This window comes from Ranitomeya variabilis, chromosome 3 (genome assembly GCF_051348905.1).
Source record: "Ranitomeya variabilis isolate aRanVar5 chromosome 3, aRanVar5.hap1, whole genome shotgun sequence".
NCBI lineage: Eukaryota > Metazoa > Chordata > Amphibia > Anura > Dendrobatidae > Ranitomeya > Ranitomeya variabilis.
Window position 1 is genome coordinate 105,688,462 of NC_135234.1, and position 25,280 is coordinate 105,713,741.

Sequence of the window (25,280 nt, forward strand, 5' to 3'; positions counted from 1 at the left end):
AGTTTATAATGTAGAGCCGTAAAAATAAACATTTTTTTTTCACAAAAATGATCTTTTCGCCCCCAATTTTTTATTTTTCCAAGGGTAACAAGAGAAATTGGACCCCAAAAGTTGTTGTCCAATTTGTCCTGAGTACGCTGATACCCCATATGTTGGGGTAAACCCCTGTTTGGGCGCACGGGAGAGCTCGGAAGGGAAGAAGCACTGTTATACTTTTTCAACGCAGAATTTGCTGGAATTGAGATCGGACGCCATGTCACGTTTGGAGAGCCCCTGATGTGCCTAAACAGTGTAAATCTCCCAATTCTAACTGAAACCCGAACACGCCCCTAACCCTAATCCCAACCACACCCCTAACCCCAACACATCCCTAACCCCAACCCTAACCACACCACTAACTTCAACACACCCTTATCCCTAATCCCAACCGTAAATGTAATCCAAATCCAAAGAGTTGAGTGAATATTTTTGGAATCGGTTGCCGAATCGGAATTTACCATATTGGTACCCTACTCATGCCAAAGTTTTGTTTCATCTGTTCTGAACATATTCTTTCACTTCTACTCCTATTGACTCCAATGAAGTTCGGCGAATATTTGAAAAAACAATATCAGAATCGAGTTTTTAAAAAGTTGCTCAACTCTACTCCTGACTAGAGATGGGCAAACCCCAACAGTTAATTTCGGCGTCCGTACCAAATACCTACTGTTCAGACACGGACACCGAACACGGACTTCACCAGGAAGTCCATGTTGCTGCTCAGGTTCGGCCCCACTGGGTGTTTGTCGCGCTGTCATGTCGCGACCCTGCACATGACAGCATGGCAAACACTGGATGTTCGGGGCCCCCATTCAAGTGGATGGGGTCCGGGTCCGTAACTGTTCAGCCAGACCCGAACATCCAGGTGTCCACCCATCTCTGCTCCTGACTTGTGTAACCCTTGGCACAAGTACCCTACTGTAAAGTTTTTTTTTTGTTGGATGCCTTTTTATTGACAGCATGCCTGGCTATGCTTTTTGGCAGAGCTGAGAAAAGGTATGCTGACAATATATGGAGTTACTCTCAGGGCCGTGGAGTCGGTAAGCCAAACCTCCGACTCCAACTCCGACTCCTCAATTCCCATGACACCGACTCCAACTCTGACTCCACGACTCCGACTCCCTTATACATGGCTCATGTTTAAGTGATACATTTACTGTAGTAAAATGGTAACATCAGGCTTTTAATCTTTATAATGATACAATAGTCAAGCCATTTAGATAGAACATAAAATATGTTTATTGGAATACAACTTTAGAACAAAAAGTTTTTTTTTTGTATATTTACAATATGTTATACACTCTGCAGTAAGTGAGGGAAAAAAATTTCAACAAAAACGTACTGAATAACATTTGTGCAGTCTATGAATTTGTTCTGAGAAATAGTATCGCCTCCATCAGATCCTCCTTTATAGGTGACCTCAAATCTGACCTAATTATTTTAAGGCTAGAGAACAACCTCTCTACACTAACTTGGGTTGGTGGCAAAGCAGTAACCACATGGGCAACATCTGAAACAATTTCAGGGTATAAAGGAATTGCCTTGTGCACAGTCAGTTTTGATAACGATTGAATTCTTCTACTTCTTTGAGAGCAAGTGAAAAATGTTGCTGAAATATGGTCAGTCTGTTTTCTATGGTAGTGGAATCTTTTTCCCTGCAGCAAAGCTTTGCCTGCTCCATGTTGTCCAAATACTTGTCGAAATCAAACTCCTCATCTGATGAGGATGAAGGAACGGCAGCAGCAGTACTGGCAGGACCCGAGGCCTCTTGCTCTTGGCTGTCCTGTAGCTCACTCATCCTAACTGCTACCGCAATTAAAGTTTATTTTCCTTTAGTAAGCTGTTGATCATCCAGCAATATAGATGACTCGGGTCCACATAAACAGCTGCCAGAAGAATTTTATTTTCTAATAGCCGTGTCTCTCTCCAATTCATTGAAGCAGCAGTGCCATCTGCGATTAAGCCTCCTGTTTGGGACAGGCAAAACAACAAGTTCTTCCACTAATTTATAAAAATGCTAGGCGTTAAATCCACAGCTTGTAACTTTTTAGTGACTGTAAATGGGTGATGAAGCAATTCCTTCAATTCAGCCACCTGTGTCCATTGACCTTCATGTAGTGTTACCTGAGGGTTGGCCATATCTACAAGGAAGGGTTTCAGCTCAAGCAATCGCTCAATCATTAAATAGGTGCTGCCCCACCGAGTGGCTTGATCCCCCAATTGCCCCTTTTCCAGCACGTCTCTCCAAGACGGAATCAATTTTAGGGGTTCTGGCAGCAATAGCCAATTTCCTCACTTTGCTAATCAGAGTTCCAGCATGTCCCTTTTGCAGACTGTCTCTTATTGCCAGCTGCAGCATGTGCACAACACAGTGCATGTGATGAATAGGAAAGAGGTGTGAAGCAGCTTCAACAAGATCATCTAATTGTAAAGAATCATTTTGCTGTTCTTTTGTAGTAATATCTGTTTGTTCCTCCGTTATGGGAACAGGACTGTGGCCTTCCATCTACAACATACTAAAGGTGAAATGTTCTTCTAGCTGCTGTTCACCTTCATTATTTTCATTCATCAGTTTAATTGTACTTATCATGTTTGAAGCATTATCAGTAACAATAGCAAGAACCTGTTCTTTTTTGAGTTCATAATCTTGCAGAACTTTTTCCACTAAAGTCTAGAGAAACTGGCTGCTGTGATGAGCTTTAGTATCTTTTACTGCCAGTGTCTTAGTAACAATTTTTTTATAGTCACAAACATATCGACTTTTGATAGCAAAATAGTTCACTCTGTGACGTGTGCAGGCATCATTTTAAGAAATACAAAGCGTCTTTTGAGAGTCTTTTTAAGATCATCCTTTTGGTTAAGGGCTTCTTCAATCTCTAGTTTTCTAATACTTTCTCTTTCCAGAGAAACACAAAGTTTGTGAGCCATGTCTCCATTAAGAGCTGTAAAAGCTGGTCGTGCAAATAATGATAATGGTATAAGAAATGTGAAGATTGTTCCAGCTCCTTTCCGATTAAAAATCCTTTATTGATCCATATCCTTAAAAATCATCCCTGCACAGAAGGGATTGTGAACAGCGACAAAAACCTGCTAATAGCTCTTGTCGCTGTTCACATTCCCTTCTGTGCAGGGATGATTTTTAAGGATATGGATCAATAAAGGATTTTTAATCGGAAAGGAGCTGGAACAATCTTCACATTTCTTATGTCTTCAGCTGTTGCTACGTCTGGGTCAGGACGGGTTCACGTGCTCCTGTGGTCTGTTGGTGAGCTGACTGGGCCCTTGGCCCCCGCATTTTTGTAATGATAATGGTACTCTGTCCTTCACAACAAGCTGGATGAGCTGTCTTTTAAACATATCTGCTGTCATTGTTACAGTAACTTTGTCACTTACAAAATATCTTGTAACTGACGTTTGAGACGCTCTTTCCTCCTCCTTTGACTGACTGGAAGTGCTGGTCTCTGGTTTCTTGGTGCTGCTGTGATCTTTTTCAGTCACAGCTTTGTAAACTTCTGGGTGGCAGTGTTGTAAATGTCTTTTAGATTGGAAGCTCTCGAAGGAGCATTTTTACCTCTGCCTGAGTATGCACTGATTTTGGCATCACAGCATTTGTTTTCATCTGGGTCACTTAGAAACTGACACACAAAATGTTTATTATCTTGAGTCACTGTGAAATACTCAAATACAGCTGACTTCATAAGATTCTTCTTAGACATTTTGTAATTATGTAAATTCGCTCTCAAAATAATTTTGTCCTGTATATTGTAATTCTCGCAAGAATAGGGAATCATGCACTGTATAATTTGGGCTAGAAATAAATCAATCTTTGCATAATTCAGTAGGACAGATAAGTATAAAGTTTGTAAATGTGTTGCTAAATAGCTTTTCTCTGAATTTTCAATGTCAAGGCTTGTCTCAGCAGGGTACAGCTCACTAAATGCTTCACACCATATTTCTTCACATTCTATGAAGAGGGAGGGAGGGAGCATGTTTGTGCCGAATCACATTCCAGAGCACACGCGCACACACACACACACACACACACACACACACACACACACACACACACACACACACACACACACACACACACACACACACACACACACACACACATCGATCCTGTTACTGTATTTCCCAATTTGAGATGTTTGGAAACATATACACTATACATAGAATATAAGGGGAAAAAATAAGTCATCAGAGCAGTTAATTTCTCCAAACATGAGCTAAAAGGAAAAACAAACTAAAACATCAAGCATACAGAGACAACATATACTGGACTATTGATTTATGCACAGTTTACTTGCTAAAGCATATCTAAACGTTCAATACTTACCTTCTTTAATCCTGCTTTCCTATTCACTCCAGAAATTCTGAGATAAATGCAGGCATTCCTTCCCTGTGTGTTTATTTTTTTTCCTCTTATCTGTAGAGGAGGAGCGTCACTACTTATGAACATAAACTGCAACACAGATTCATCTCGGCCAAAAGTCTAGACCTTAGATCAGGAATAGGACAGACATTTATAGGACAGTTCATAACTTTCCCAAATTCTTACGAAATAAATATTTCCCACAAACTGCATTGAACTACTGTACCCAATTTATTATATATTTTAGGAGTCGGTCCATTTTATACCGACTCTAACTCCGACTCCACCAAAATGGACTCCACGACTCCGACTCCACAAAAAATAAAAATAATCTGTGTGAACAGAGCCTTAGTGATTTTAATGGTGACCTAATTAAAAAAAGTGTTGCTGTGACTACTGTTTCCTTGCAAAATGGGTCATAGTCCTTTGTAATATATTACCCAGAAACCTTAATAAAATTGAGGCAGCGTTTACACCTAAATATATAGTAAGATGCGTGGAACTAATCAGTGCACCCAGATATGGGCAGACTTGCAGGTAAAACTTTTTTAAATAGTATAAACTTTAAAGGTGTTCATCCCAAGGCCCAGTTTCCGTCATCGTGCTTCTTCACAGCTCCATGTAGCCTGGTTTCTTGGTATTCTCTGTATCATTATAAATGTTCTGAAGAAATTCCGCGTAATCCCTGTATTCATTACATAAGGATTTGTAGATCTGCTGCCTGCCTAATAACATAAAAGCGGTTGACTAGATGAAAAGTGTTTTTTTTATTATCATCAGTAGAAATGCTACTTCCACAGTCAGCTCGTTATGATGCGCGCACACACAGTACCTATCATATAAATACTTGGGAGAACACGTTAATATGCCTAATGGTCCCCTAAAAATGGATTTTATTTGAGGTCTTAAAAATTATATTAAAGCCACTTAACCCATGAGTGATGCTTAGCTGCTATTTAAGTACCGTATTTGCTTCTCGGCTGCCATTTAGATCTTCAGTAGTAATGCATTGTTCTGATCAGTGACTTAGCAGCATTTCTCTCTGATGAAGAACTAAGACATCCCACTGTCTCCTCAGTGCCTAAAGCCCCCCGTACACAGACTGTCGCAGCACCCGCTGATATCAGGGGCATCGTCCAACACTCTGTGTATGGGGGCGACGGCCAACTGATTATCAGGAGAGATGTCGATGGGGTATGTCCGTTTTCAGACTGCCGATCGCTTCTTTCTCCCAGAGATAAGCAACTGGCAGACATTTCTGTTGGTAACTTTTTCATAGGGAACATAGGAACGCTTGGATAGATGGATGGCGTCTGTGTGCTGTACATGTTTTTCACAGACCCATAAACTTGTCTTGGCCCTTGTCATCCGTGCTGAAAAAAACGGACATGTCTCTGTGTGTGTTTTGCACGGACACACGGTCCACCTTAAAAAACAGAGATTTGCATAGCAACATAGGTTATAATGGGTACGTGTTGTATCTGTGGGAAAAAAAAAAAAGATACCACACATACCAAAAATACGGACATGTGAAGGAGGTCTTACTGTGAGGCTAAAGACTTATATGGCAATTGGCTGAATGTTACTTCAGCCGATCATTTGGCTGACAACCACCTCGGCCGTTTTTCCAATACTCGGGGACGTTCGTTCAGCTGAGAGCGAGTGCTCCATTCTCTATGGTAAATTCTTTTTGGTAAATTCATCTCTTTTGGTAAAATCACTGGGAGAACAAAACAATTGGCAGTCCAAAATCAAACGTGCCCAGACTTACCGCTCCCAATAATCAGTTGGCTGGCGCCCCCATACACGTTGGACTGTCAGCGAACCCCTCGATATCGACTAATGCATCCAACATTAGTCTGATATGTATGGGGCTTATGTCCACATGAGCGTAGACAAGGTCAAGGATGTTTTTTCTCTATTCCCATCCATATGGCATCTGTTTCCTAGATTAAGAATTGCAATGTATCCATAAAAATGGGATGCTGTAAGGTTGAAATACATAAAACATGGAGTAGTGTAATAAAAAAAAAAAATATATATATATATATATATATATATATTCCCCCATATGGGCAAAATAAACAAGAGATACCTGAACAGCCCAATTGAATAACATTGGCCCAACAATGCGATCATGTGACTGAGATCTAGGTGTTCTTCACTCAAACATTTATATAGGTTATGCCAAAAAAATACCACCACTGGGCTTCCTCTTTTTCAAGAGATCTGGGCGTCTATCATTGCTGCTGGGAGTGAAGCTGCTTGCGCACCGCCCTCTATGTTCACTTGGGAATTCCAAAAATGTTTTCGAAACTCCCATACACGTGAATTTAAAGAGCAAGTATGCGCTGCCACCTGTCTGGCAGCTCCTGAAGTGTCCCCACAGCAAGGTTCCTCAACTCCAGTCTTGAAGAACCTCCAACAGGTCATGTTTCCAGGATTTCCTTAGCTTTGCACAGGTGATGGAATTCATGGCTGTGCAGCTAATGCAATTATCACCGCTGCAATACTAAGGAAATCCTGAAAATGTGACCTGTTGGTTGCTTCTGAAGACTGATGTTGGGGAACAATGCTCTAGAGCAATGAGGGTCTGCTGTAAATCTCTTCGATGGAGCGGCCTTTACCTGTAACAAGATGGTATTCCCTTTAAAAACATTGGCTTGTTTCGAATTCTGGAGCTTATGATGTGACGTTGAGGCCTAGGGGCACCGTGCAATGGTTATTACGCATTTGGGTCTTTCCTGATTTGCGCAGCTAGAATATATCTAGGTAGAAAGCAAAGCTTTGATCAGGAGCGAGTACTCCACCATAATTGCCTTTTAATTTCCTCTTGATCTGTAGTGTGTACACAAAGATGTTTCCTTTATCCTCAAGGTCATTCAGGAACGCCGTGTGCTGTATTTGCAGTGTCAATAATTTAATATTTCTAATGTTAGCGTACGTAATAACATGACCTGAAATGCTGGCAGGAGACACTGATCTGTAGCGCTTTTACGCTTATCTTCCATCTCCACGTTCATTGATTTTTATAGGCAGCAGTTTTTGCCGATTGTTACTGTCATGTAGACCACATAGCTGTATGGAGATGTTACATGGGGGAATCGATGGAGCAGAGGGGTCATCAAGGTTCTGGTCTTCAGCTGTTATAAAACTATAACTCCCAGCAATTGTTGACATTCAGTCTGGAGATTGCTGATCCCTGGTCTACAGCACCATGAATAAGACCTTAGCAGTAGCTTTACTACCCTGGCATCATCATCTTGCACCATTTTGTTATTTTGATGAATGGACAGCATTTTGGTTTAGTTTTGTGCAGTTGGCTTAACATTCTGCAATTTCTTGTGTGTAGGAGTTGAGACACTTTAGTACAGATCAATGTCCCTGTAGAAAGTTTGTTGTTTTTTTTTTTGCCTTGCAGGTTTCCCAGTGGTCCCCAAGCTCGGGTAGCTCTTTGTGTAAAATGCAGCAGCCTGATCTCCCTCATCTGTCTCCGAATAGGAAGAGAAATGGTCCAGCAACATCTTGGTGACGCTCTGAGAATCCTCTTCAATAACTTCACTGTCGTCCAGGACATTAATAAACAGGTATTTGCTAAGAACTATCAAAAAACCGAAGCCAGCAACCCTGGAGGGGAGGTGGGGGGCAAAACTAGCAATCTGGCAGCCCACAATAATCAAATGTTTTCTACAGCATTACATGCGTGTTATTGATTTTAATGGACAAGCCAGGTTTTCTGTACCAAAAGGCCCTAATTTCTGGACACCAATAATTCAGAGATGTCCCAATTGAGCAATTAAAAGGGAGTCTGTGCGCACAGAATGACTTTTCAAACCAAGTACAGGCACTCTGTGCACCCTTGGCGAGGCCAAACATTTAATGGGGTTGTCCAGTCCAAATTGATAAGTCTGCATTCACTGCAACTGAAAATGTCATTACTTTGTACAGACTCCTTTTGCTGCTATTACAGCTGCAAGTCGCTTTGGATAAGTCTCTGAGCTTTCCACATGTTACTGGGACTCCCTGGGATTTTTGCCCATTCCTCAAGGGGAAATTGCTCCAGCTCTTTCAAGTAAGATGGTTTACTCTGGTGAACAGCAATCTTCAAGTATGACCACAGATTCTCAATTGCATTAAGGTCTGGGCTTTGACTAGGCCACTCCAAAGCATTTACATCTTTCCCCTTAATCCACTCGTGTTGCTTTGTCAGTTTGCTTTGGGTCATTGTCTTGTTGGAAGTTGAACATCCGTCACAGTGTCAGATCACTGACAGACTGAAATAGGTTTTGCTCAAGAATATTCCTGTATTTTGTACCATCCATCTTCCGCTCTACTCGGACCATTTTCCATGTCCCTGTTGCGGAAAAACATCCCCACAGCATGATGCTGCCACCACCATGTTTCACTATGGGGAAGGTGTTCTTGGGGTGATGAGCGATGTTGGTTTGGCGCCAGACATAGCGTTTACCTTAGTGGCTAAAAAGTTTAATTTTGGTCTCATCAAAAGATTTTTTTTTTCTTTTAGCTTTATTCTGTGCTCATTTAGAAGAATATTTATAAATGAGCACAGAAGGCATCCAGTCTTGCTGGTGCCACTGAGAAGAGTAGCAATTCTGTTAGTGGTCATGTTGAAGGTGTTGGGCAGATCACTGGTGCTGATCGCTATGGTTGGTGGCACACCGTTTTAATGGTCAGTTTGCGTTTTTTTGGATGCAGAGGAGCAAGGCTGAGTGCATCGTGGCTTCAGACATTTCTTACTGCTAGTTACACTGTAAATACATCTTTGTATTACTGTTACCAAAGAGATCTCCTAACCACAAGAGCATTCAGCAGTTTTTAATTAGATATATATACAGTTGTTAAGAAAGAAAAAAAAAAAATTACAATTAGTCATCGGTGGCTGCAATGATTTCAGAGAATTCTTGCCAGCTGACTGGACGCCGTGTCTCGCTTTAGAACATGTGAGAACTGTTGTCCCTGAGCTTTTGTCACATTTCTTCTACAGCCGTCTCTTTCCACTAAAGATTGAAAAGTCGTATTTTGTTAAATACACATTCCAGCTTCAGACGTTTTATTCTTTGAGTGCTCTAGTGTGTGGGTAGATCTATCATCAAGGAAAATAAGCACAGGATTATGAAGCGTCAAGGCCAGTGCATTGAGTGTCTTTGAGTTATCTGCCTGTTCATCTCCCATCACTAGGGCCTAGTAATGGAGACCCAGAATACAGGGGAAGTGTCTGTGGAGACTGTTATCTGTTCCGATGGAAGGATGCTACCCGTGGACTTGACTCTGATTGAGGAGCTGGAAAAAGTGTTTAATGCAGAAATGGCATATGCAACATTCATTCCATTCTCTTGTCTTATAGGTAGGTACGAGCCCTATAGTCAATTCCAAGCTCACACTGATCTAATATTTCTACATTACACAGAATATGGTTGTTCCCATCTCATACTTTTTATGGTGGGCCCACAGGTTAGGTTATAAAATGATACACAGGTATCGTGTGCTACTGTCAGGACAGAGGTGGCCGGTTTTTCCCTAGAAATGAAGGTGAATGCCGACCTCCACTGTACGGCCAGCAGTAATACATAGCCTAAGCTTTCTTTTGTTCTCTTTCTGCACACTCAAACAGGAGCTGTGAACTGTTCAGGGGTTAATCAAGTGATCGGTGTGAGTCTGCGGACCCGGGACCCCCACCGATCTGCAGTTAATTAGCGTTCTTGACAAATATGAAAACAATGTGAAAAAGTTTACTTAGTCTTTTAAAATAAATCCGTAGTAATTGTGTCATATTTGGCAAACACTTTGTGCAGATCCGTGGGGGTCCAGATCCATTCCTATAAAATTCACACCTTCAGATCTCTTTTTCTGGGCATAAGGAACCAGTAGCATTCATTATTTGCATAAAAATAAGTCAAATAATAATAATAAAAAATAAATAAAAACCTTCAAGATCCAGCACTTAATGTAAAGGAGCAAAGTATTTTATTATTATTTATTTATATAGCACCATTAATTCCATGGTGCTGTACATGAGAAAGGGGGTTACGTACAGAGTTATAGATATCGTTTACAGTAAACAAATGTACAATGACAGTCTGGTACAGAGCGGAGAGGACCCTGTCCTTGCGGACTTACATTCTACAGGATAATGGGGAAGAGACAGAAGGTCGGGGTGCGGCTGCTCTGGTGGCGGTGAGGAGGCAGCTCTGGTGGTGGTGAGGCGGAAGCTCGGGTGGTGGTGAGGCGGCAGAATGGTTATTGCAGGCTGTAGGCTTTCCTGAAGAGATGGATTTTCAGGTTCCGTCTGAAGGATCCGAGGGTGGTGGATAATCGGACGTGTTGAGGCATGGAATTCCGGAGGATGGGGGATATTCGGGAGAATTCTTGGAGTCGGTTGTGTGAGAAACGAATAAGTGTGGAGGAGAGTAGGAGGTCTTGGGAGGATCGAAGATTACGTGAGGGAAGATATTGGGAGATTAGTTCAGAGATATATGGAGGGGGGGACAGGTTGTGGATGGCTTTGTAGGTCAGTGTTAGTAGTTTAAACTGGATTTGTTTGGGAATTGGGAGCCAGTGGAGGGATTTGCAGAGGGGAGAAACAGGGGAGTAGGGAGGAGAGAGGTGGATTAGCCAGGCAGCAGAGTTGAGGGCAGACTGGAGTGGTGCAAGAGAGTTAGTGGGGAGGCCACAGAGGAGGGTGTTGCAGAAATCGAGGCGGGAGATGGTGAGGGCATGCACAAGAGTTTTAGTAGATTGTGGGCTGAGGAAGGGACGAATTCTGGCAATATTTTTGAGTTCGAGGTGACAGGAGGTGGCAAGCTTTTGGACATGCGGTTTGAAGAAGAGAAGTCGAGAGTTACCCCGAGGCAGCGGATTTCAGGTGCGGGAGAGAGCGTGATGCCTTTTACCATAATAGACAGATCAGGTAGGGGGGATACGTGAGATGGGTTGAAAGATGATGAGTTCGGTTTTGTCTGCATGGAGTTTTAGGAAGCGAGAGGTGAAGAAGGAGGATCTGGCTGATAGACACTCCGGGATTCTGGACAGCAGAGAGGTGACTTCTGGGCCAGAGAGGTAAATCTGAGTGTCATCCGCATACAGGTGGTACTGGAAGCCATGGGACTTTTGAGTTGTCCTAGCCCAAGGCTACAGATGGAAAAAAGTAGGGGCCCTAGAGCCTTCAGGGACTCCAACAGAGAGAGGATGAGGAGGTAGTGTGGGAGTGGGAAACGCTAAATGCGGTCGGAAAGGTATGTAGGCAATCCAGGACAGGGCAAGGTAAGAAAGAATCTGTAGCAGTAGGCAGTGGTCAACTGTGTCGAAGGCAGAGGACAGGTCGAGATGGAGGAGGATGGAGAACTGTCTGTTAGCTTTGGCTGTAAGTCATTAGTAATTTTGGTCAGGGCAGTTTCGGTGGAGTGGTGGGGGCAGAATCCAGATTGGAAGTTGTCAAGGAGGGAGTTAGATGAGAGGTGGGAGGAAAGTTGAGCATGGACATGCTGCTCAAGGAGTTTTGAAGCAAACGTAAGGTACCAGAAGATAGTGATATGTTGAAGAGATGGGTTAGGGCTAGAATGAGCATGTAGCATGTTAGTGAGGTTGGGGAGCAGGTGGGAAGGGATGGGATCAAGTGCACAGGTGGTGAGGTGTGATTTGAAGGAGGTGAGTAAGCTCTCCTTCAGTGAAGTTGGAGAGGGAGGTTATTAGGGAAGGGCAGAGGTTTGGTATATGGAGTGATTGGGGTGGTGGAACAGTAAAGGTTTGCCTTGTTTGGTTGATCTTGTTTTTGAAGTAGGTGGCAAAGTCCTCGGAAGAGATGAGGGGAGGTGGCAGTGGGGAGAGTTGAATGTGCTGAACAGTTGTTTTGGGTTGTAGGATAATGAAGATACAAGGTTTGTGAAATAGGTCTGTTTAGCAGAGGTGAGGGCTAATTTGAAGGCAAGTATAGCTTGTTTAAAAGCAGTGAAGTCGTCTGGCAGTCGTGTTTTCTTCCAACGCCGCTCCGCGACCCTGGATGCTTGTCGAAGTTTTTTGGTGAGATTGTTATGCCAGGGTTGCCTATTGATTTGTCGCACTTTGCCATGCATGAGATGGGTGATTGAGTCTATGGCTGATGTAAGGGTGGAGTTATAGAAAACGGTGGCTCTGTCCGTGTCGTGGAGTGAAGATATGGAGGACAGGGGTAGAAGAGTCTGTGATAGTCTGTGAATGTCTAGGTGTGCGAGGTTTCTGCGAGGATGTGGTAGTGGCTGGACATGGAGGGTGGGTGAGGAGGATGAGGATGAGAAGGTGAGTAGTAGAGATGTGCCACCTCCCTAGTGTTCGGGTTAGGTTCGGTTCGTCGAACACCGTCGAACCCTATTGAAACCAATGGCAGGCAAACACAAACACATACAAACACATGGAAAACACATAGAAAACACCTTAAAAGGTGTCCAAAAGCTGACAAACTGCTCAGAAGACACAACAAACACATGGAAAAGTCACAACGACATATAGTCATGCGAAAAGAAAAGAGGTGGAGGAGTAAAAGGAGGAGGAGACACAGATATAGGCATGTCATGCCCTTCTAAAATCAAGAAAGGCTGGAGTAAAAATCTAAACTCACTCTACCAACACCCAGACGTCTTTACAAAAAAAAGAAAAAAAAGAAATATCTTTAGGTAGAATGGCGGCGGGTCCATTCAGAACACTTTCCTTAGAAGACGTGCCAAAAAATGAACCCAATACATTCAGACTAATCCACCATTTGTCATATCCAAGGGGCAGGTCAGTAAACGACAACATCGACGCGGAACCAAGTACAGTACTATGTACTGTACCTCCTTTGACGAGGCAATCAGGCAGGTCAAGAAGTTGGTAAGGGGCACCCTAATGGCCAAAACAGACATTGAGGGGGAGTTCCGGTTACTACCTGTGCCTCCGAATAGTGTCCTCCCATTGGGCTGCTTCTGTGAAGGAGCATACTACATAGATCGCTGTTTGCCCATGGGGTGCTCCATATCCTGCTCACTATTTGAGGCGTTTAGTTGCTTCCTCGAATGTGTCGTCATGGACGTTTGTAAGGTGGCACATATTATCCATTACCTCGACGACTTCTTATGCCTGGGCCCAAAAGATTCACCACAGTGTGAAAACACGCGGTAGTCCACCTGTGAGAAGGAGAGAGCTGGAGGGAGAGTGGACACCCCAGAGCAGAGGGGTTACATTGAGAAAGAAAGAAGGCGGTGTAGCTTGCTTCATGGGTGGGGTACTCTGCTGAGTAGCACTACATTCTACTAGGCCCAAAAGGATTTCCCGGGCTAGATGCCATTACAAAATAGTAGTTAGGTAAACAGGCGGTGTAGCTTGCTTCATGGGTGAAGTACGCTGCTGAGTAGCACCAAATTCTACTAGGCCCAAAAGGATTTCCCAGGCTAGATGCCGTTCCAAAATAGTAGTTAGGTAAACAGGCGGTGTAGCTTGCTTCATGGGTGGGGTATGCTGCTGAGTAGCACCAAATTCTATTAGGCCCAAAATGATTTCCTGGGCTAGATGTTGTTACAAAATAGTAGTTAGGTAAACAGGAGGTGTAGCTTGCTTCATGGGTGAAGTACGCTGCTGAGTTGCACCAAATTCTACTAGGCCCAAAAGGATTTCCTGGGCCAGATGCCGTTAAAAAATAATAGTTAGGTAAACAGGCGGTGTAGCTTGCTTCATGGGTGGGGTACGCTGCTGAGTAGCACTAAATTCTACTAGGCCCAAAAGGATTTCCTGGGCCAGATGCTGTTAAAAATAGTACTTAGGTAAACAGGCGGTGGGTTATATACAGAAAAACGGAGCAGAAATATCCACAACAACATATTTATGTATAAAACCAATAAAGTTTATTTGAATAACTCATCAATATATATATACATATACAAAATACTACGGACGCTGTATGCAGCCCGCAGATATACGGAGGTAACACAAGAGGGGAAAACTAATGGTAGCCAATCACAAGGAGGAGCGGCACCATCATTGTGCCCAGTAAGACCTACCCCTAATTCAATAAGGTGCCCAGCACAGAGCCATTTGAATACCATGCAGCATCTCACAATATCTCCTGTTCCTAGTCAGTGACCAGCCAATGCATCAATAGGCGATGTGCTAAAATCCATAGGGCTTACCCATAATGAAGTCCTGGATAGAGTCTCTCCTCCTGGTGTGGCCCCCTGGACGCGCGTTTCGCGTTGTCGCTTTCTCAACAGGGCTGATAAATCACTGTTCCCATGTGCTTTAAATGCTAAAACTGGCCAGAAGTAGCGCCGGCATGTCGGCGCATGCGCAGTGGCACCCGGATCGCGTCATCAGCCGCATCATCACAGCAGGGCGGGCGTGAGGGGGAAAAAACCTCCCATAGACGTCATGTAACGCCCCCCTGCTATTGAAGATGAATACAGCAGAAGACGCTGCCGTCCGGGCGGCAGTGGGCATGCGCACACCTGGCGTCCATCTTTATGAAGACCGCACAAGCGGTCATATATAGAAACACTAAAGGGCTGTATTACTCCCCCCTATCATATACAGTGAAACGGGATACAACTAATGTGTACATAAAATCCATTACAGGACAATAATCTAGTGCATACAGGGATACAAATATCAAATATCTCCAACAGAGTATGTACTTATCAAAGAAATTGACACAAAGTACATCAAGATATACAAAAAAAGGTGCATAAAGTGACATGTGCATAAAGTGAATAAAAAAGTATACAATATTATAGACAGATCGTTTGCAGGTCAGCATCCACGTTCATTCATTGATGCCGACTACTTTTCTTGATTCTCTCAGTGATAACACCAGATGATGAGTGACGTTGTATGGAAGGAGGGGATATAAAACAGCCCCAATATCATCCACGGCCATAATATACAATTGTAAACTAAAATTAAAAACAAACAAACACAAGAACAATTAATAAAATGTACAATAAAAATCAAATGGTGATTTTGCTCAGGAGTAGAGAATATATGAACAGTTGGAGTCCCATATATTACAATTTCAATAATCAGATATCAAATGTCAAATTTCAAAATATGACCCGTCACACAGGCGCAACGAGACCAGGGGACAAACTCGGAGCTCAGGAAATCCAATACCTCAAAGGAAGGGGGCGAAACTTAGTTTTTCATTTAGACCCTTTGGGGCCATGGTGTCAAGGGTGACAATCCACCTTCACTCATGTTGTGCAAGAATCTTGGCGGTATTGCCACCCCTGACACCCCCATGTATCTTCTCTATGCCCCTTACTTTCAGGCCTCTGGGGTCACATCCATGAAACTTGCGGAAGTGTTTAGGCAGGGTCTTTAGACCGGCCACATCCACTGCCTTTTTTGCGGCAATAATATCACGTACATGTTCGCGTGTCCGAATTTTTAATTCCCTAGATGTGAGGCCGGTGGGTGGCTGGGCTACTCTGCTGACTAGCAGACACTGAAGCTTTGGAGCAGACCTCTGAATCCCAGGCCATAGTATGAGTAAACAGCTCTGCAGATGACCCCACCCACCTGGAATTGACGATGGCAAGGTCATGTAAAACTCAGCAAGGGGACTAAATAAGAGTCTCCATTTTTTCAAAGAATTCGGCTACCGACACCACTTAAGTGGCATCAATTTCGCCAGAGTTTTTTAAAACTGTTGGTGAGGTGATTTTCAAAAATCATCAAGCTTTTAGTCTCCCCAAGATGACACAGGGGTAGAAAAGTCCTTGCGGATCCAGGATTTCTTCATCTTGATGAACGTTAGTCTGTCTACACTGTCACTGGACAGCCGCGTGCGCTTATCTGTCAGCACACCACCAGCAGCGCTGAACACACGTTCATAGAGAACGCTGGCTGCGGGGCACGACAAGATCTCCAAGGCGTGAGTGGCGAGCTCAGGCCATTTTTCAAGATTGGAAGCCCAAAATGAGCAAGGGTCCAGTTCCACAGTCATGGCATCGATGTTAACTTGGAGCTACTCTTGTACCATCCTCTCTAGGCGTTGGCTGTGCGTCAGACTTCTTGTCTCCTGTGGCCTTGCAAAGGATGGTCTAAAAAAATCTTGAAATGATTGGAAAAAGTTGCTGTTACCACCAGATACAATGTTACTGTTACGGTTAGAGTGATGACTCGATAGTCCCACCGTTGGCAAGTTAGAACTCAGAGATTGACTACGTGTTTTGTGAAAAAGCAGATGTTAGATTCTGTAACAGTCTCTGCTGATACTCCTGCATGCGTGAATCCCTTTCTGTGGCAGGAATTATTTCTCCAAATTTGCTTTTGTACCGGGGATCTAAGAGTGTGGCAACCCAGTACTCGGCATTACTTCGGATTCTGACAATCCGAGGGTCATGTTGCAGGTAGTGCAGCAAGAAGGCACTCATGTGTCTTGCGCATCCAGGAGGACCAAGTCCTTGTTGTCTTGGTGGTGGCGAGGTGAGAATCATGCTTCCTTCGTCTGCCCTCTCCCCCCCAACCTCGCACAACAGAAATTTGATCAAGGTCTCCCTCATCTGATCAGTCTTCCATGCCTAGCGCCAGTTCGCCCTCCACTTCTTCCTCGCCTCCTGCACCTTCCTCAACAGTTTGGCTGCTACCATGCACCCTCAGTAATCCCTCTCCCCCAGCCTCCAATGCCAGCCGCCTTGGTGCTGCCAACCTTCTTGACTTTGGAGATATTATCCCTTCCGCATATGACGACTCCTGTTGCTCCTCCCCCTCTTGTTCCACCACCTGACTCCGAACACTGTGTAAGGTGTGCTCCAGCATGTAAATCACCGGAATGGTCATGCTGATAATGGCATCGTCAGCACTAAACATCTTCGTTGCTATTTCAAAACTGTGCAGAAGGTGCATAGGTCCCTGATCTGAGACCACTCCTGCAGCGTGATTTGCCCCACCTCTTGAGCTCATTGGCCCAGGCTATACGTCATAACGTATTGCACCAGGGCTCGTCGGACAGTGCAGACACTGCTCCTAGGCCCTAAACTATTAACTGGATTAGATGCAGTAAAAATTGATACACAGGCGGTATAGTTTGTTTCACAGACTCGCTACTCTGCTGATGTGCAGACACTGCTCCTAGGCCCTAAACTATTAACTGGATTAGATGCTGTAAAAATAGAGATACACAGGCGGTGTAGTTAGTTTTACAGGCTGGCTACTCTGCTGACATGCAGACACTGCTCCTAGGCCCAAAACTATTAACTGGATTAGATGCAGTAAAAATTGAGATACACAGGCGGTGTAGCTAGCTTCACAGGCGGGCTACTCAGATGACTATCAGACAATGCTACTAGCCCAAAAGGATTGGCTGAGCTAGATTACACCAAATGCTGTGACAAACACTTGCACAGCACTGGCTTAGACCTGCCTGGCAAACAGTGCTATGAACTGCTGTAACCTACCCTGAAAAGGGCTGATATTACAACTAGTCCCGACTCCCTAAACCTATCTCTCTGACAATTCGCTCCAAAAAAACACTCTTAGTCTGTATAGCGCCCACAGCAGCAGCGGTGCCGTCTAACACTAAGCTGCAGCAGTGAGGAAATGGTGGCGACGGGGCAAATGGCTGGTGCTCATAGGGCAAGGACATGTGACATACACAGCCAATGACACATGCCCTTGCTTGTGTGCATCACATGCACATTGCTGTGTGTGTGTGCACTGCTGATAGGCTGAGAGACTGCACCTCCCCTCTGTAAATGCGGTAAAGAAAAAAAAAATGGAGATCGGCGTTATTTCAGCACAGATCTATCCCCCCCCCCCCCGCCCACTATACACTGAAACAGTCCGTTAACAATGATAAACAGTTTTAACCTCTTTCTGACATTGGACGTACTATCCCGTCGAGGTGGGGGGTGCCCGTATGACCACCGACGGGATAGTTCGTCCATCGCGGCCGGGTGTCAGCTGACTATCGCAGCTGACATCCGGCACTATGTGCCAGGAGCGGTCACGGACCGCCCCCCGGCACATTAACCTCCGGCACACTGCGATCAAACATGATCGCAGTGTTCCGGTGGTATAGGGAAGCATAGGTATAGGCGGTATAGGTCTTCCCTGAGACCCTCGGAGCAACGCGATGTGATCGCGTTGCTCCGAGCGTCTCTTACCTCCTATCCCTGCAGGCCCCGGATCCAAAATGGCCGCGGGGCTGCATCCGGGTCCTGCAGGGACTACCGGGTCCAGAGCAGGCGCTGGTAAGCCTGCAGCGCTGTAAGTCAGATCGCTGATCTGACAGAGTGCTGTGCAAACTGTCAGATCAGCGATCTGTGATGTCCCCCCCGGGACAAAGTAAAAATGTAAAAAAAAAAAAAAATTCCACATGTGGTAAAAAAAATAAAAAAATATATATATATATTATTCCCATAAATACATTTCTTTATCTAAATAAAAAAAACAAAACAATAAAAGTACACATATTTAGTATCGCCGCGTCCGTAACGACCCAACCTATAAAACTGTCCCACTGTTAACCCCTTCAGTGAACACCGTAAGTAAAAAAGAGGCAAAAAACAACGCTTTATTATCATACAGCCGAACAAAAAGTGGAATAACACACGATCAAAAAGACGGATATAAATAACCATGGTACCGCTGAAAACATCATCTTGTCCTGCAAAAAACGAGCCGCCATACAGCATCATAAGCAAAAAAATAAAAAAGTTATAGTCCTCAGAATAAAGCGATGCCAAAATAATAATTTTTTTCTATAAAACAGCTTTTATTGTATAAAAGCGCTAAAACATAAAAAAATGATATAAATGAGTTATCGCTGTAATCGTACTGACCCGAAGAATAAAACTGCTTTATCAATTTTACCAAACGTGGAACGGTATAAACGCCTCCCCCAAAAGAAATTCATGAATAGCTGGTTTTTGGTCATACTGCCTCACAAAAATCGGAATAAAAAGCGATCAAAAACTGTCACATGTCCGAAAATGTTACAAATAAAAATGTCAACTCGTCCCGCAAAAAACAAGACCTCACATGACTCTTTGAGACCTATAATTTTTCCATATTTTGGTCCACAATGTGGAGACGCAAAAACTTTTTTGCTATAAAAAGTGTCTTTTAGTGTGTGACAGCTGCCAATCATAAAAATCCGCTATAAAAAACGCTATCAAAGTAAATCAAACCCCCCCCTTCATCACCCCCTTAGTTAGGGAAAAATAATAAAATTAAAAAAATGTATTTATTTCCATTTTCCCATTAGGGCTAGGGTTAGGGCTAGGGTTAGGGCTAGGGTTGGGGCTAGGGTTGGAGCTAAAGTTAGGGTTAGGGTTGGGGCTAAAGTTAGGGTTGGGGCTAAAGTTAGGGTTAGGGTTAGGGTTGGGGCTAAAGTTAGGGTTTGGATTACATTTACGGTTGGGAATAGGGTTGGGATTAGAGTTAGGGGTGTGGTTAGGGTTACCGTTGGGATTAGGGTTAGGGGTGTGTTTGGATTAGGGTTTCAGGAAGAATTGGGGAGTTTCCACTGTTGAGGCACATCAGGGGCTCTCCAAACGCGACATGGCGTCCGATCTCAATTCCAGCCAATTCTGTGTTGAAAAAGTAAAACAGTGCTCCTTCCCTTCCGAGCTCTCCCGTGCGCCCAAACAGTGCTTTACACCCACATATGGGGTATCAGCGTACTCAGGACAAATTGCACAACAATTTTTGGGGTCCAATTTCTTATCTTACCCTTGGGAAAATAAAAAATCGGGGGCGAAAAGATCATTTTTGTGAAAAAATGATTTTTTATTTTTACGGCTCTGCATTATAGTTACATAGTTACATAGTTATTAAGGTTGAAGGAAGACTTTAAGTCCATCTAGTTCAACCCAAAACCTAACCTAACATGCCCTAACATGTTGATCCAGAGGAAGGCAAAAAAAACCATGTGGCAAAGAGTAAGCTCCACCTTGGGGAAAAAAATTCCTTCCCGACTCCACATACGGCAATCAGACTAGTTCCCTGGATCAACGCCCTATCAAGGAATATAGTGTATATACCCTGTAACATTATACTTTTCCAGAAAGGTATCCAGTCCCCTCTTAAATTTAAGTAATGAATCACTCATTACAACATCATACGGCAGAGAGTTCCATAGTCTCATTGCTCTTACAGTAAAGAATCCGCGTCTGTTATTATGCTTAAACCTTCTTTCCTCCAGACGTAGAGGATGCCCCCTTGTCCCTGTCACCGGTCTATGATTAAAAAGATCATCAGAAAGGTCTTTGTACTGTCCCCTCATATATTTATACATTAACATAAGATCACCCCTTAGCCTTCGTTTTTCCAAACTAAATAGCCCCAAGTGTAATAACCTATCTTGGTATTGCAGACCCCCCAGTCCTCTAATAACCTTGGTCGCTCTTCTCTGCACCCGCTCTAGTTCAGCTATGTCTTTCTTATACACCGGAGACCAGAACTGTGCACAGTATTCTAAGTGTGGTCGAACTAGTGACTTGTATAGAGGTAAAATTATGTTCTCCTCATGAGCATCTATGCCTCTTTTAATACATCCCATTATTTTATTTGCCTTTGTAGCAGCTGCCTGACACTGGCCACTGAATATGAGTTTGTCATCCACCCATACACCCAGGTCTTTTTCATTGACGGTTTTGCCCAAAGTTTTAGATTTAAGCACATAGTTATACATCTTATTACTTCTACCCAAGTGCATGACCTTACATTTATCCCCATTAAAGCTCATTTGCCATTTATCAGCCCAAGCTTCTAGTTTACATAAATCATCCTGTAATATAAAATTGTCCTCCCCTGTATTGATTACCCTGCAGAGTTTAGTGTCATCTGCAAATATTGAAATTCTACTCTGAATGCCCCCTACAAGGTCATTAATAAATGTTAAAAGAAGAGGGCCCAATTCTGACCCCTGTGGTACCCCACTGCTAACCGCGACCCAGTCCGAGTGTGCTTCATTAATAACGGCCCTTTGTTTCCTATCCCTGAGCCAGCTCTCAATCCACTTACACATATTTTCCCCTATCCCCATTATTCTCATTTTATGTATGGGGATTTTATGTACGGTGCTTTTGTGTGGCACCATATCAAAAGCTTTTGAAAAGTCCATATACACTACATCCACTGGGCTCCCTTGGTCCAGTCCAGAACTTACCTCTTCATAGAAGCTGATCAAATTAGTCTGACATGAACGGTCCGTAGTAAACCCGTGAAGCACTTGGTGGGTCAAAGTGCTCACCACACATCTAGATAAGTTCCTTAGGGGGTCTACTTTCCAAAATGGTGTCACTTCTGGGGGGTTTCAATGTTTAGGCACATCAGGGGCTCTCCAAACGCAACATGGAGTCCCATCTCAATTCCAGTCAATTTTGCATTGAAAAGTAAAATGGCGCTCCTTTCCTTCCGAGCTCTGCCATGCGCCCAAACAGTGGTTTACCCCCACATATGGGGTATCAGCGTACTCAGGACAAATTGTACAACAACTTTTGGGGTCCATTTACTCCTGTTACCCTTGGTAAAATAAAACAAATTGGAGCTGAAATAAATTTTGTGTGAAAAAAAGTTAAATGTTCATTTTTATTTAAACATTCCAAAAATTCCTGTGAAACACCTGAAGGGTTAATAAACTTCTTGAATGTGGTTTTGAGCACCTTGAGGGGTGCAGTTTTTAGAATGGTCTCACACTTGGGTATTTTCTATCATATAGACCCCTCAAAATGACTTCAAATGTGATGTGGTCCCTAAAAAAAAAAATGGTGTTGTAAAAATGAGAAATTTCTGGTCAACTTTTAACCCTTATAACTCCCTAACAAAAAAAAAATTTTGGTTCCAAAATTGTGCTGATGTAAAGTAGACATGTGGGAAATGTTACTTATTAAGTATTTTGCGTGACATATCTCTGTGATTTAAGGGCATAAAAATTCAAAGTTGGAAAATTGCGAAATTTTCAAAATTTTTGCCAAATTTCAATTTTTTTCACAAATAAACGCAGGTAATATCAAAGAAATTTTACCACTATCATGAAGTACAATATGTCACGAGAAAACATTGTCAGAATCACTGGGATCCGTTGAAGCGTTTCAGAGTTATAACCTCATAAAGGGACAGTGGTCAGAATTGTAAAAATTGGCCTGGTCATTAACGTGCAAACCACCCTTGGGGGTAAAGGGGTTAATGTGCAAATCAAGCTGGGCTTTTGGTGAATGAACAGTTATCGAACAGAAACTCGAACAGCCGAATTTTAAGCAAATTGTTCGGGTTCGTCGAACGACTCGAACACCGCCCAAAACAGCTCGAATTTGAAATTGGCGAACAGTTCGACTCGAACACCGCTCATCTCTAGTGAGTAGATGGTGGTCAGATAGGGGGAAGGGAGAGGTTGTGAGATTAGATAGGGAACAGGGGTGGGTGAAGATGAGGTCCAGTGTATGTCCGTCTGTGTGGGTGGCTGTGGAGGACCACTGAGTAAGTCCAAAGAATGAAGTAAGGGCCAAGATCTTGGAGGCTGCTGGCTGACGGGTGTCAGTAGGGATGTTAAAATCATCCAATGTGATGGTGGGGATGTCAGCAGAGAGAAAGTGAAGAAGCCAGGTGGAGAATTGGTCAATGAAGGCAGTGGCTGAGCTCGGTGGTCGGTATATGACAGCCATTTGGAGATTAGAGGGAGAGTAGATACGGACAGAGTGAACCTCGAAAGAAGGGAGGATAAGGGGGGGGCGGTTGGATAGGTTTGAAGGAGCAGTTTTTAGAAAGAAGGAAACCCACTCCTCCGCCATGTCTGTTGCCAGAGTGTGGGTAAATTGGAGGCCACCGTAACTCAGTGCAGCAGGGGAGACCGTGTCTGTGGGGCATCAGCCAGGTCTCAGTGAGGGCCAGGAAGGAAAGGTTGCGGGAAGTAAGGAGATTGTGGATCACGTGGAGCTTGTTGCAGACGGAGCGGGCATTCCAAAGTGCTCCAGAGAGAGGAGGCCGGGGAGTGGGGGTCAGTGGCACAGATTTTAAGTGTGAGGGATTGCGGTAGTTTCTCTTAGGGCTCCTTCTCACTTGCGAGAAATACGTCCGAGTCTCGCAGGTTAAAACCCTGCTCTGGCGCCGACACTCCAGAGCGGAGCGTGCTTCTCCATGTATTGCTGTGTGGCCGCACGCTCCCCTCTGGAGTGCCGGCGCCAGAACAGGGTTTTAACCTGCGAGACTCGGACGTATTTCTCGCAAGTGAGAAGGAGCCCTTAGTGTGAGAAGGATAGGGGTGAGGATTAGTGGGATTTATGAGGCGAGGGGGCCAGGATTGGGGGATATGTCGCGAGCAGTGAGAAGGAGAGAAAGAGAAAGCAGGTGGGTGAAGGAGAGTGATTGGCTTATGTTATATTTTTGTAGGAGAAGTCTGAGGTTAAAGAGCAGGTCCGTTAAAACAGAGGAAAAGGAGTACATGGGGTTCTGGGGTGCAGTGGGTATTCCAGATTAGGAAATAGTTCAGACGTACCTGTGGATGAAAGCAGATGGATCAGGGCATGACAGCATGAAGGAGAATTTACGGTCTAAAAACTAGTTTTTAGACAATAAAATAGAGGTCGCTCCACATATCAAGTGCTAAATCCAGTTTTTTTGTAACTTAACCATTGTTATGCAGATAATTACACTATGAGTTCTCATGTCCTAATCAATGCTACTTCTGAGTGTGTGAAAGATACTGGAGCAGGAACAATTTGAGAGAGAGCATGCAGATGGGGGGCAGATGTATTCAATAAAGATGTCTGTTTCATACATTAGCATTTTTGGGTAGTTCCATCTGTTGGTCATGTGATTAGTTCTGAACTCCCACTTTTGAGTTAATTTCCCCACCCTCTCTTGTTCATATTCGACAATTCACATGGTTGATGTAATCAAGATTCAATTTGAGCGATCAGAGTAATTCTGGTTTCTTTATTATACTAATGTTCCGGTATTACATATAATGCACAGAACAATTCCTATATTAATACATGTACAGGATGGTGACTGTACGACTCAAAACATCTCTCCATTCACACAGGGCTCTTCAAAGCCTCATCCTAGGGAGCGATGGAGGTCCCAAGTGTCAGACCCGCGGTGATCAGTAAGTCATCCCCTATCCTAGGGATAGGAGATAACTTCTAATCTTGGTACAAATTCCTTAAAAACATGATTGAACAAATGTCATTTTCAGATAGTCGCCATGTCAACTTTAAAGGGAACCTGTTGACAGGTTTTTAAACTAACATCTACGAAAAGCATCTGGATTTTCGATAGGTCAATGCTTGTGTATTAAAATCGAATTTCTCTGTTTTCTAGAAATCCATCGGCGAATGTTTATGCATATGAGCTGTGAAGTACAAGGGCTTGGTCTTCACTTACACCAGTCTGGCCTCTCTCCTTTCTTCTCCTCCCACTTCCGCCCTCCTGTCGGTGACTGACAGGTCACTCTACCCTCTGACCTGCTCCCCTGCCAAGAGATCTCATACAGGTGCCATTATTCCCAGAGGCGGCAAATGCGCAGATTGATCATTTGGCTCTTGCAATGTCATCAGGACCTTACTGCGTTGTGCTGCCACCATTAGTGGTGGCGCCTGCGTGAGATCTCACGTAGGGGGAGTAGGTCACAGAGAAGAGTGACCCGTCAGTTTCTGACAGGAGGTCGGCGGTGGGAGAAAAAAGAGGGAGAGAGGCCAGAGAGCTGTAAGTGTAGACCAACACTCGCACTTGCAAGCTTGGGTGCATAAACATTCGCCAATGTATTCCTGGAAACCAGAGACACTAACTTACAGTATAGACCTGATCAACATTTGAGAGCTTTTCATAGATGATTGTTGAGGATCTGAAAACCTGCTGTCAGGTTCACTTTTAATCAGAACATTTGCAATCAAAAGTTAGA

The 25,280-nt window shown here is 43.7% G+C and overlaps 1 protein-coding gene across 2 annotated transcripts in view; it reads left to right on the top strand.

Moving 5' to 3' along the window:
• Window positions 1–25,280, top strand: part of WDR81 (WD repeat domain 81) — an 85,469-nt gene that overhangs the window by 37,872 nt on the left and 22,317 nt on the right. For both annotated transcript variants that reach the window (XM_077294472.1, XM_077294473.1), the window contains exons 6-7: window positions 7,836–8,001; window positions 9,614–9,779. In XM_077294472.1, coding sequence (XP_077150587.1) covers window positions 7,836–8,001; window positions 9,614–9,779 — 332 coding nt within the window. The remainder of the gene's footprint in view (window positions 1–7,835; window positions 8,002–9,613; window positions 9,780–25,280) is intronic.